Genomic DNA, 13297 nt, shown 5'->3' with positions numbered 1-13297 from the left:
TTTGATGATTCTGTTCCGTGGCTTTAACTACAAATTATGCATGATTTGTTTTTGTTTTTAGTAAAAAAAGTGGTTGACCTACATTTACTGCGTTCCCATTCAAGCATATCGTATTAAATGACTGTAACAAAAACAATAAACATGGAACAACAAAACAATCAGCGTAACGGAACGCAGTTCTAATAATTTTTCTTCATTCACCTTCGCTCGCTTTACTTGTTTCATTGACGTTTTTCTTGTTTGTAAATAATAATTGCTGGAAATAGTACGCAATGTGAAATTGTACGCATTCCTCGTTCCATTGCACATTACGTAAACGTTAAACATCGTTTTGTAATCGAATTAACATCGCAAGAAATATCCTAACCTATTGTGTGTCTTGTTCTAATGAGGTGATAAAGCTATGATAGAATATAATGCCTCAATTTAGAAGAAAAAAGGCATCAAAATCGTTCCCAGTTAAAGTGTGTACTCTAGACGCTGAATTGGAGTTTAACCTTGAGGTGAGAGATTTGACAAATGTTGATATAATACGTATAAAAAGAGGATTACATTGTTGTTGTTTATTGACGAAATTCGTTGTCTGCCGCGGTCTGTGGTGGGTCGCAGTGGGTCGAGAGTGACTCACTAACCCTCAGAGCACTCGTAAATTACCTTAATAATACACTGTAGTGATAATTGAGGCCTTGTTTAGTCATAATTTTCTATTTCAGTTCTGTTTGTCTGACGGATCGTGATGCAGATTCGATTCTCGAGTCGTAACTAATTTCTCATACAGTTCATATTGTTTAAAATTCAGTTGGTTGTTAAAACTTGTTACCTGGCCCAGGAATGTAGTGAATATTTAAATAATTGATTATTCAGAAACTGAAAGCATTGTTAATTTATCCTACATTTGCTATTAATTAGTTGGAATGTTGCAATTATATTTGTTTAGTGTTTTTATGTTTAGTTTTGATGATTTACAAAGACTAACTTCTTCACCACATCATTTAGACATAAAAATGTTACATTGAGTAAAAAAAAACTATTAAATAATTTGATGAAGCACAAAAATTTAAACATACATAAAAACTTATGCTTTGCAACATAATGAATACCTTCAAACTTTTAATATTACAGCTAAACTTTAAGCAACAGTAAATACTACAAACTGCCAGATGCCTAGTAGATATATAAACATAGCTGACCAATAATTCAATATTTATGTTAAGTTGATAACAAGTGAACTCTTGCATACTGATAACTACTACTCATGCAACATTTATATGAGTGTACTAGCGGTTGCTTGCAGCTTCACCCGTGTGGAATTTGGTTAAAATTACAAACATTATCCTCCTGCAACAAAGTCGGATTTAAGGAGCCTGTGTTAATCCAATATGTCAGCTTCCTCCATAATTAACTTGAAATTAGTCCACCTATTTGGTTGTCAATAAGTTACAAATAAACGCACACATGCATTTGCTTTTATAATATTAATTTGATACTATTACTAGTGAGCAACAATGGATTGGTATTAACTTAGAAGGTTAAGCAGCCTTAGTAGTTCAGCCAGGGACAGGGGAAAAATGAACAGCAAAAAGGGGTCTTGTTTTTGCATTGGTATCTCCGACACTTTAGTTGCAAATTGAAAAGGTTTAACAATTCTGACCATATTTAACAATTTTGACTTTGTAATTCACATCAAAAAAAAATATATTAATCTATACTAATATAGAATATTATTTCAGTGTTTTCACTGGCTGTTTAAGTCTCTTCTTTGTTGCACACAGCAGTGTCCACAATACAACAATATTGCTTTGAGAACTCATACTAAGTTAGCAAGTCACTAATCCACAATAACATCCAATATATTTGCATAATATTATTCAACATAACATAAGACAATTACAATTATATTGTCAGTCTGTCCGTAGTTAGCAACAATGCACAGTCAATGAAAACAATATGAGAACAAATGTTAATACAGATGAATCATACCGTCTATGTGTTTGTAGCATGTATATCTGTTTTATAAGATTATTACATGCACAAACAAGGCAGACATGTATTATATGTGTAGAATACTAATGGCTATCGGACTATTTATATCTGTAACTATGCTATTAGGTATACATTTATGTAATATTTCTTCAGTATGTCTCATAGTATAGTTCGACAGATATAATTATTTCAATGTTTCCACATCCTAATATGAGGCCAATTTGTAAGACGACGAATATTTAATTAAAAAAGTTGTGCTGTAGTGGTTTACTAACGCGCTATTATCGGGATCGTTCAACTACGTTTTTTTATCACACTGATGTCCTTAATCAGAAGCTGATGAAGAGCAAAGCAAGCTAAAAATTGAATTAATTATAAAAAATATTGTTTTAAGTAATGTGGGCAAAAATAAGCATGAAATTATAGCCAATGCACCATCATAGTTCCGAGTTGATATATAAATAACAATAATTAAGATCGGCATCTTCTTTTTCATAAATTGAATTGCTCATTTATTCACAAGCACTTGTTAAAATGCTGTCTACTTTTACCATAGACCATTTACATGATAATTTCTTGGTTCCAGTGGCGGGCTACAGGAAGAGATCTCTTTGACTTAGTATGCAGGACTATCGGTCTGAGAGAAACATGGTTCTTTGGACTGCAGTTCGAAGACACAAAACACTTTATAAGTTGGCTGAAGTTGGATAAAAGAGGTAACAAGTTATACACTATAGTTAGGCTATGAAATTTCTCTTTAGTTATCTTTGTATGTGGACAGGATGGGCTTTAATCGCGTATACGTCAGTTATTGTTGCAAAACGTGACTATTAGTTAATTCAAGGTATCAGCTACCTCCATAATAATAATAAGTGTAAGTGTATAAGTTACTCACACAAAATCTCATAACTCAAAAAAATTTAAAGAATTACTTACGTCTTCAAATCTACCTTATAGAATGTTGCCTTACAATATGTTGTAAAAATTGGGTATTTCACTAAAGAAATCTAGTTAATCAGTCCAGATTGAAAAACAGAAAAAAATTGCAATCGCGTGTGACGTCACTCACCAGCACACTTTATACTGACAAGTGACGTTATTACCTCCCACCTCCATATCTTCGTAATTATTTATTGCCAAAAACCTTACCTGCAGTTTTATTTTTCATCTACCGGTCAAATATCCCATTTTCTTGTAACTCAATACCATAAGCACCACAATCTCACCCACAGTGCAAGACCAATGCGTCTCTCAAATGCCGGGCACCCCATTCATGCTGCTCTGCAAGTTGTACCCGGAAGACGTCGCCGAGGAGCTCATCCAGGAAGTGACGCAACACCTGCTGTTCCTGCAGGTGAAGCAGGCGATACTCAGCATGGACATCTACTGCCCGCCTGAGGCCTCCGTGCTGCTTGCCAGCTACGCCGTACAGGCTAAGGTCGGTTATGTAAGCTTGAACTTTACTGTATATATTAATAAGGTCTTCTTTTCATTGGCTTTCGAATTTCTTCTGAGACTGTAGGAAATTGTAAATTTTGCACCAGTCGCCGATCTAATTAATAATAACGCCTGTTCATTATCTTAAGAATTTAACCCATTTCTCGCGGGGGGTTTCACAAATATTCAAGTCACATACGCAAAGACCTAGACTCAGAACAAGGAAAATCGGATCTCATAAATAGTACACGGGAAGAGAACTGAACATTTTTGTAATTGGGATATTGTTCGACATATTAATGCTTTCTTTCTGTTTATGATTTTTATTTCCTTAATGTTCTTGCTCTTATAGTAAATTATAAAAACGCAAGATCTACTATAACCGCTTTGGCATTAATTATTTTCTGGAAATAGTTCTGAAAAATCAACATAGTAACCTATTATTTCACTTTCTTCTATAAATAACTCTTATTCAAATGACACAAATCATTAACCGTTAAAATACTCGTAATTTTGCATAACGACCTTAATTCTAAATTGTAATTCATGCATACCAAACTCTCTTATGAATAGGCAACAATGTCTGGTAGAATGTTGAGTATTAATAAACATATATAAGAGTGCGAAGATACGTAGTCCTGCCTATTAATAAGGGGATGCTCTCTTTCAAAAGAAGGAAATGGAGATATAGATCCGAAATGCAGTGGCCGTAAAAAATTGGCTGTTTTAAAAGAACAGAATATTCCGAACTGTGTGCAAATATTTTTTGGGATCCAATTAATATACGTAAGACAAAACGTAGGTACATCACGTCACGGGCTCATTTTGGGGCCTAGTATAGATCTCGATGGCGTGCAATTGTGGAGGCCTATGTCCAGCAGTGGACGAATAAGGGCTGATAATGATAAGAGTCACATTTATATAGAAAATCTACTTGTATGAGATTAAAATTAAAATTTAGGCTACTAACAATCACACTTTAATTATCAAGCTCATCCCTTTGCTATCAGTACGGTGACTACGACGAGAGCGCTTACAAGCCTGGCATGCTGGCGAGCGAGGACCTGCTCCCGCAGCGCGTCATCGACCAGTACCAGATGACGCCCGAGATGTGGGAGGATAGGATTAAAATATGGTGAGCTATCCATTCAAACCTTCTGAGAAAGCCAGGATGCTAACCAGAGTTGTTAAAAAAAAATTGGCAAAACTTAATGACTTAATTGCCCATTAAGTTGAGGTCGATCCTGGAGAGAACAGAGTGACAATCTTTTTAGAAACGTGACGCACGCGGCTGGAAATTGCAAAAGACGGGGACGTTTGGGATGAGGAGGGGGAAAGGCCTTTGCCCTGCAGTGGCAACAGTACAAATGGCAAATTTAACAAAGAAAACCTATTAAGTGTTAAAAAAGTTAAAAACTATAAACCTATTATTCTAGTTTTTGGCAAAGGTTTCCCCTAATCGACCCCATATTGTACTGCCCTGAGCAGTAAAGAATTGAATCTTTTTATAGCGTTTTTTTTTACAAATGAAATGTTGTACTAAATTGTGTTACAAATTAAATATTTTCGTGGTTTCCAATAGGTATGCTGACCACAAAGGCATGTCACGAGACGAGGCTGAGATGGAATACCTGAAGATAGCGCAGGATCTGGACATGTACGGAGTCAACTACTTCGCCATCAAAGTAAGTTGTAGCTTGTTATGCATGTATCAAAAATGCCGGGTAATATTAAAGTGTATGTACGTCATCAGTGCAGAAAATTGAATTATCTAGTCGAAGACAACCTATATCCGCCAATAACTCAAAACGGCACCCAAAGGACAAAAACGGACCGAAAATGTAGGCTGTCTGTTATCAGGCTGTATTCAATGTACCGTTGTACCTAGACAGTTGTAATTTTTACACATAATTTTAGCCCATATAAGAACAAAAAAAAAACACGAAATCAAGGTTACCAACCATTTTGAATATTTCTTTTCTTAATCCAAAGCCTTTTTCTATTAAATCCTTAGTGTCTCAAGTCAGTTTAGCATTTGACCGGTTTTGTTTGACTGATTGGCGATTATTGTCTATCTGCCTAACCGTTTATCACGGCAATAAAACTGTAGAAGTAACAGCCTCTAAACTTGGTAAGGCCTTCTTATTTATCAGACTATCTTAATTTCAGAACAAAAAAGATACAGAGCTGTACCTCGGCGTGACAGCTCTAGGGCTCAACATCTACGAAAAGGACAACAAATTAACTCCGAAGACCACCTTCCCCTGGTCCGAGATCAAACACATTTCATTCGATGATAAGAAGTTTGTCATCAAGTTTGTGGAGAAGACCACTAACAACTTTATATTCTTTTCTCCTAAAGGAATGAATAAGTTGGTAAGTTGTTATGATAATTTACTTAGATTGGGGTAGATGTTAAAGGATATGTTAAATGATTCGTGGTTATGTTACACTAAATATGTTAAACTGCTGAACCAATTTAGATGATTCTTTTTATGGAGTAAGGTCGAATCTAGAAAAAGACATCAACATTTTTCGTAAATACATGCTTTCGCTTTAGTCGTAAAAGGCTCCACTGCTCGGATAGCCGAGTGGTCGAGGGCACCACGCTAAATAGCACCACTATGGGCGATGTGTCAGGGGTTCGAACCCCGCGTATGACAGGCGTTTTTCTTTTAATGTTAGAAAGTCCCAAACGGTAAAAGTTATCTGAAGTGTAAGTTATCATAAATGAATACTTGTTTCCAGATATTGGACCTGTGCATCGGTAACCACGATCTGTATATGAGGAGGCGGAAACCTGACACCATGGAGGTGCAGCAAATGAAGGCCCAAGCCAAGGAAGAGAAACAGGTATGTTTAGGGTTGAATAAACTTTTAACATTTGAATATTGAACTCTGTCTATAGTAGTATAGGGTTTATAATTGATTGTACTATGTTAAGGTTTGGTATTGTCATTATGAATTAATCTTCTAATTTTAATTTAGTAAAGATTGTCAACAATGTATAAATAACAGCTGGGGCCCACAATTTAACGTGCATTCCGTATCTTGTGTAGCTTAACCTATGATTGAGCAACTTGTGTAGTTCCTCATATTTTCATATAAGCTCTTCATAAATTTAACTTTCTTTGCGCCATTAAATTAGTAATATTGTGGTGCAACATAACTGTATTTACTCTTGAATTGCCTTCTTTATTGTTTTACATTATTTTTTAAAAAGAGTAACTGCAACGAAACAAGTTAACGTACTATAAGTAAGCAAGTAGGTTTGTACTCGAGTTGATGTAACCTCGTTATGTAGGGAGAGTTTCTTGAACGTTCTTCCCTCTATGAATGACACTGGAACCGCGCACCTAGAGCCATCACTGTAACGTTTTGAAAGTGCCTGGAAAACGGCCTACTTAAAATAAAAACTTTTGATTTTGATTTTAATATGGTGGTTATATTAACAGCGTCGTCAGATCGAGCGCAACAAGCTGGCTCGTGAGAAGCAGCTGCGAGAGGCGGCGGAGCGCGAGCGACAGGCCATGGAACAGAGGCTGCGCCAGTACCAGGAGGAGATACGGCTGGCTAACGAGGCGCTGGTATATAACACACACTACTGTAGGGATAGCCGAGTGGTTCAGGTCACCACCCACAGAGTCCCCGCGTAGGACAAGCATTTGTGGGACCCACGAATGCTTTTTCTGAGTCTGGGTGTCTTTGTGCATGTGATTTGTTTGTAAACAAAGTCGTGACACAAGGATTATTTATTGCGGGTGTCGTTAAAAATAATAATGACAAGTCCTACTTTTATTTTCGTCTCAGCTGTCACTGAAGCTTATAATATGTTTTTTTTTAGAGTGGCTATCGCTACTTTGAAATAGGTTGATTGCAGTTGTGGAGGGGAAATTTCACTCAATGTCAATGCTTTAAAAAAATCAGTCTGGCTTTTAGAAGTGTTGGTAGATTTTTGAATTTATCAGCTGAAATAACAGCTAAGCTAAGAGTAATATTTATAGTCTATGATAGATTTCAATCAACTAATTCAGTCTATCGAAGTCCACTGCTGGGCATAGACCTCCCCAAGACTAAAGCGACAGATTTAAAGTTAAATAATACAAACGATTTTAACAAACAAATTGCTAGGTCCTACATTACTTCAAAAACGAAGCTACCTTAATATTTACATCATTATATTAGTAATCTTGTATTCCAGCGTCGTTCAGAAGAGACGGCGGAGCTGCTGGCGGAGAAAGGCCGCGTGGCGGAGGAGGAGGCTTCACTCCTGGCGCAGAAGGCAGCCGACGCTGAGAGAGAAAACGCACGACTCAGGCTGTCCGCTATCAAGACTGAGGAGGAAAAGGTACGGCTAATAACACTTTATGTCTTAAGTGTAATGATTTAAGAACTGAATTTCAACAATAGATCAACAAATCACAATCAAGAAGTTTTTGTTTCAAATAGGTCGTGTAAAGCGATTCTTAAAGCTCCAAACAGGAGCCATTGCCCAGGTCTTGATAAAGGACTGACTATGTCAAGCAGTAGCGAAAAAAGAGTTAATGATTATGACGAAATTTCGACAGTCAGGTAAAGTAATAGCTTTTAGCAGCAGCTGCATCTATGTGGATATTGATTATCTTAATATATAAAACCATGTCCATATAACACTATGCTAATTCCTAAATATTTACAGTCATGTCAAACTTTTAACGAAAATACCAGATGGCATTATGAATAAATGGATAACACCTTCCAAAATAGCCATGCTCGATTCTTAAAAAAATTAGTTTTACCATTATTGTCAGGTGGTTATTTGTTACAAACTAAATATTTTTAATACACTAATTTCATAAATATCTCCCTCTTTCAGGTCCACTTAGAACGAAAGACTCGTGAAGCGGAATACCTAACAGCTCGTTTAGTAGAAGAATCAGAGAAACGGGCGGCAGAAGCAGAAAGACTGAAAGCAGAACTAGTATCAGCGAGGATGGCGGAGAAACAAGCCAAGGAAAAACTCCTGAACTTCCTAAGTAGGACTTCTACGGGGTCCCTCCCGCCTGTCAGCAAGCCTTCTAGAAAGTTTGAAGAGTCCATAGAGTCGAAATTGGCGACTGAAAAACAAGCTAACGAAAAGCTGATCAACTTTTTGAGCGATACGTATAATGGGTCCTGGGATTTGGGGCCACCGGTGAGTATTTAAGTTTGGTTTCGTGTAGAATGGTATTTCTTGATCGTAGTGAAAAGTAAGATTGAGGTATGATTGTGTAGTTCAATAGTCTGTGGTTTATTCGTTAATCCCTGCACGATGTTCCTCTCAAGGTTTTTGAAGAGATTTTTTGTTATTCGAATCTCCAACAACGAAAGTACAGAATAAAATACATATTTTAACAAAGTATTTTACTTTTTCAATCAAAAAGTATTATACCATTCCGCAGCACACAGCACAATAATATTTCGTTTTGAGTTCACACACATCCCACAACGCCATCTAGGGTCAAACTAACCAAAGCTTGTATTATGAGTACTAGATGACTGAGAACACACTTATATATTTCTTAATAATTTAAATTAATTTTAAGTATTTTTTCTAAATACATAATATAAATAACTTACATCTAGGTATAGAACAAATTATACTCATGACACTGACTCACGTATGTATAAACATGTATTGGTTTCCCCAGTCATCAACAGTCCCGTCGAGTCTGTTCCCGTCGACGTGCTCGCTGCCGGCGGAGCTGGGGGGCGAAGTCCTACAGAACGGCAGCACCACGTCCACGGAGCCCGAGCTCAACTCCTACCAGCTGGTGCCCGATGACTCCGACCCGCATATACACAGGCTGTCGCTAGAGATTGAGAAGGAAAGGTAAGGAGTTATTGTTTTGTAACGGTTTTTTTTGGTGGTAATTGTAAGGTAGTTGTTTTACAAGAGAAATATACAACCGACTTTAAATAAAAACTTCTAAGCCAGTTATTTACGTTAAATTAGTTTCAGGCAAAAAAAAAAAACAAAATACAGAATAATTAAGAACCTTTTGGAGTCAACTGAAAATAGTTTTGTGTGATCATTTTTAGATTTTGCCAAGGATATGAACGCGAATTAATTAAAGCAAACGGCAGCTAACATGCTCGTGGATTCTCGTTACTAATTAAAATTTTTAAACGATTTTGCATTTTGCGTGAATAATTCTAAAGTCTGTTTTCGAATGTCATTGAAATCCTAGCTGCCTAGCTGTATCCGCCCAAAAACACTATCGTCATAGATATCCTATAAAGGAACAGACATTGACGATCATGGCAATTGATGGAGTTAACAAACCATCGTTTTTTTTTTACATGTAATGTCAATATTTCATAATGCCACTGAACTGCTTCGCGGTTCTGCTGGTAGAGATTTCTTTACAAATAAGCAGCTCCGATGTATATCCTATTTTGTAACGTTGTGTTTGTTCCTTTTTCTGTGTGTACATAAATTTTTAACTAAACCTTCGTCGTTCCAGAGTGGAATACCTGGCGAAGTCGAAGCACCTGCAGCAGCAGCTGGACGAGCTCCGCTGCGAGTTCTCAGTGCTGCGCGTGGACCAGTCGGCGGCCACGCTGGACCGCCTGCACGAGCAGCAGGCGCGCGCCGGCGACAACAAGTACTCCACGCTGCGCCGGCTCAAGCAGGGCTCCACCAAGACCAGGGTCGCCTTCTATGAAGAGCTCTGAACTTGGTCAGTACTTCAAGTGTCCTTTTTTCAAGAAAAAACGACTCCCAAATTAAGGAATTTAGCCCTATGATCCGTAGTTAAATTGAAATCATTCAAGTTATTATTGTCTAAAAATGAAGAATAAAAATGAATTTTAGTGGAGTATTAGATTTGGTAATCTTAGTTTTTTTATGTTGAGTATTTTTCAAACTATTTTATTTTACAAAAATTCACACCAAGACTGTCTATCTTTTTTAAGAACCCTAAAAAAACGTGCTTATAAACTTGATGCTACTTAAAAATATTTGTTTACATACTGGTTTTTTTGTAATATTAAATAAATAAAATCTTTATTTTTCAGGTAAAACAATAATGCACAAATAGGTGATAATATGACAATACAAATTAGTTAATTAATTTAACTGAGCCTTTTCAAGTGCCTTGAGACAGACGTCTGTCTAAAAATAATATGAATATAATACTATAATATTAATTCTAAAAACGTATTTATATTTTATTAACAAAACACATGAAAACTATAGTGTTCATTAATCATATTAGGGAAGTCTAAATTAAAAGTGCTCCTACAGATTACGAATTTTCACAGACTTTGCTATTGTAATATAAATTTTGAGAGCAACAAATGTAAAGCTAAAGAGAAGAAGAGAATTATAGTAAAACCATTGAAGGATAAAAATGAGATTCAAAGCAAATATTCAGAACAAAATGGTTGTCAACTAGTTTTTAAAACATTCACGTACTTTCGGCCGACTTGCATAAACTTATAGTTGATTGTAGAAAAAAAATCTACATTATTGCGTTGAAAAAAATATTTGTCGAAAGTTAGGAAGTATAATACTGTCTTATATTTGAAAAAAAAGCTATGAATAGGGATGATGACTGGACATAACAAGAAAAAAATCTCATTAGTCCCTCAGTTAGATAATTGAAAAGTATGAGACACGTATTTTTTCCTTTTTCAGAAAAGCTAGAATTGACAAAGATTAACTGCTTTAAAGTTTAGGAGAGGGGGCTTATGACGTAACGATAGAGTAAAATTTATACTCAATCGTGACGTCACGCGTTAGTTTCATTCACTTTAATTTAGTCAATTTATGTTTGCGGGACAAATTAAAAAATACGTATCCATTATTATACAAAAAACTACAAGACGGAAACTGCAAAAAAAAATTGTCATCATCCCTATTATCTTGCAATAACGCAAGCTATATTTTTATCAATGTATTTAGTGAAATTAATCTTGTTATCAAATGTAAACCTATGTGTTGTATTAACTGAATAAAGTTAAGATTCCTACACAATATACATTGTTACAGCATCGCTTTAAAAATGTTACAAATGTATTAACGAATTTTATACGTTGACGAAATTCATGTTTGTTTCTGGAATTCGGATCAATTTTATTTGTTGCCTGATTGAGTAATCGCGACTGTTATATTTAATTAAAATACTAATTATTTAATTTACAGCATAAGACATGTGATTTTGATAGTAGATCAACACAAATAAGTTGATCCGCGCTTCAGAACCAATCAGACATGTTAGTTTAAAAATATTCAAAACAAAACATTTATTATAAAATGAAATCGTTCTAAATAAAATTGATCTCTAAATTATAAAATGTCATTTTAAATCGAAGGACGATCTATAATTTATATAGAAAAAAAAACAAGGCGAACATCAAACTATTTTTTGTAAGTATACTAAAACGTTATTTTATAAGAACTACGAAAATCTAACTATTCGTTTTTATATAAATATTAACAATTGGTTGTAATTTGTAATTTTTGTATCGATTTTGTGGTTTTTGAACCATATTGTGGCCAAAAATATTGATCTGTTGTAAAGGGGACATTCAATAAATTCTATGTATTTTTGTAGACTATTGCTTACGCTTTTATGTATACAAGAAATAATTAAGTGTATAAAATAAGATCTGTGTAGATATTTTTCCATATTTTATATTTTTTTCTTTAACATTTTTCGTTGTAGGTCAAGCACAAATTAACTCACAATTAATATTGTATGTAATATAACTTTAAGTTGGTCATCTATTAGGTAGTTCTTATTTTCCAAATAGTTAATTTTGTCGAGCAAACAACTACAGATAACCGTTCAAAAAATATTTAACAAATTATATTTGATTCTTGCACTAAACTTTTTGATACCCACAATATTCAATAGTTCTGCATGTACTTTGGATTGAAAATGTCAGTTCTCCCATAGGTCCGAGTGGATGACCGCTGGGCCTTGATTCCGCATTGTCCGATAGTGTCATTTTAATCCAATTTCCATTCATTCATCAATCGTAAATAGCTTAATTGGCTAACTTGTAGATGCCCCATCACATTTCAGATTAAAGTTTTATACATGCCTCTCCATGTTGGACCTGGCGTTCTAAAGTAATAGGTATTATTGTGGGTATGGACGACAGATGTCGCTCTACACCGTTTATGTGCTGTCACGCTTTTACAACCACAGTAATATAACTTTAAGTCTTTTCTTATATTTTAAGACTCCTTATAAGCCTTTAAAAAGAACCGGTTAAATTCTCATAAGTATGAGTTTTTAACTGGTCTTCTACATTTGGTTTCCAGTTGTTTGCCGACATGTTAAAAAACAATGTTATTCCGACATGTCCATTTTTAGTCCATAAAATAAATGTATGTTTGTGACGTAGTATAATAACAGTTCAAACTATACCAGACCATTCTATAAAGTACCTTTGTTTTAGTTTAATTTATATTTATAATACCGTATAATTCTGCATACGAATAAGTGACTAATCTATTTCATGGTAGAATATAGATTGCATTGTCAATTTGTTTCGCCGCGGCTTTCAATATTTATCTTGTTTTAGTCATTAGATAAGTAGAAAGTAAAATATACAAATATTGAGCGAAGCGATGTTATTATGTTAACTTAAAGCTTATCTGGAAACCAGCCTCGTAGACTAGTGATATTTCTCCAAACATGAAGCCACAACACCTATTCAAGCAAATAGCTAATGTGGGTGCAGTGCCGCCATATTTTTGACGTATATTGTCAAAACCTTTCTCAATAAGTAAATTGGCAAATCTATTATTTTACGTCAAGTTCAAACTTCTTGCGTATGAGCAAATCGCGGGGCTTATAAGAAAAGAGCAAGAAATAGTTTAGCCTTTTAGAATTTTCGGTTT

The 13297-nt window shown here is 35.2% G+C and overlaps 1 protein-coding gene across 2 annotated transcripts; it reads left to right on the top strand.

Moving 5' to 3' along the window:
- Window positions 1–153: 153 nt before the first annotated feature.
- On the top strand, window positions 154–11030 carry LOC113502799 (moesin/ezrin/radixin homolog 2). 2 transcript variants are annotated; one of them, XM_026884495.1, is made up of 13 exons: window positions 154–503; window positions 2570–2699; window positions 3216–3430; window positions 4431–4555; window positions 5003–5105; window positions 5590–5796; window positions 6169–6273; window positions 6876–7007; window positions 7622–7768; window positions 8276–8593; window positions 9090–9271; window positions 9906–10121; window positions 10459–11030. In XM_026884495.1, exons 1-12 carry the CDS (start codon window positions 417–419, stop codon window positions 10114–10116), a joined length of 1962 nt encoding a protein of 653 aa, XP_026740296.1. In that variant the 5' UTR covers window positions 154–416; the 3' UTR covers window positions 10117–10121; window positions 10459–11030. The 2 variants fall into 2 exon arrangements, with proteins under 2 accessions (XP_026740296.1, XP_026740297.1); XM_026884496.1 differs by having other exon boundaries at window positions 417–503; window positions 3216–3421.
- The last annotated feature ends 2267 nt before the right edge of the window (window positions 11031–13297 follow it).

Source organism: Trichoplusia ni, chromosome 18 (genome assembly GCF_003590095.1).
Source record: "Trichoplusia ni isolate ovarian cell line Hi5 chromosome 18, tn1, whole genome shotgun sequence".
NCBI lineage: Eukaryota > Metazoa > Arthropoda > Insecta > Lepidoptera > Noctuidae > Trichoplusia > Trichoplusia ni.
This window is presented reverse-complemented; position numbering and strand designations above follow the sequence as displayed.

Bases quoted from the DNA above. Each gene is read 5' to 3' on its own strand.
- LOC113502799 (XM_026884495.1), top strand. From the start codon at position 417: ATGCCTCAATTTAGAAGAAAAAAGGCATCAAAATCGTTCCCAGTTAAA. The intron at 5,797-6,168 runs GTAAGTTGTTAT...ACTTGTTTCCAG, and splicing joins CTAAAGGAATGAATAAGTTG to ATATTGGACCTGTGCATCGG. The intron at 6,274-6,875 runs GTATGTTTAGGG...TTATATTAACAG, and splicing joins AAGCCAAGGAAGAGAAACAG to CGTCGTCAGATCGAGCGCAA.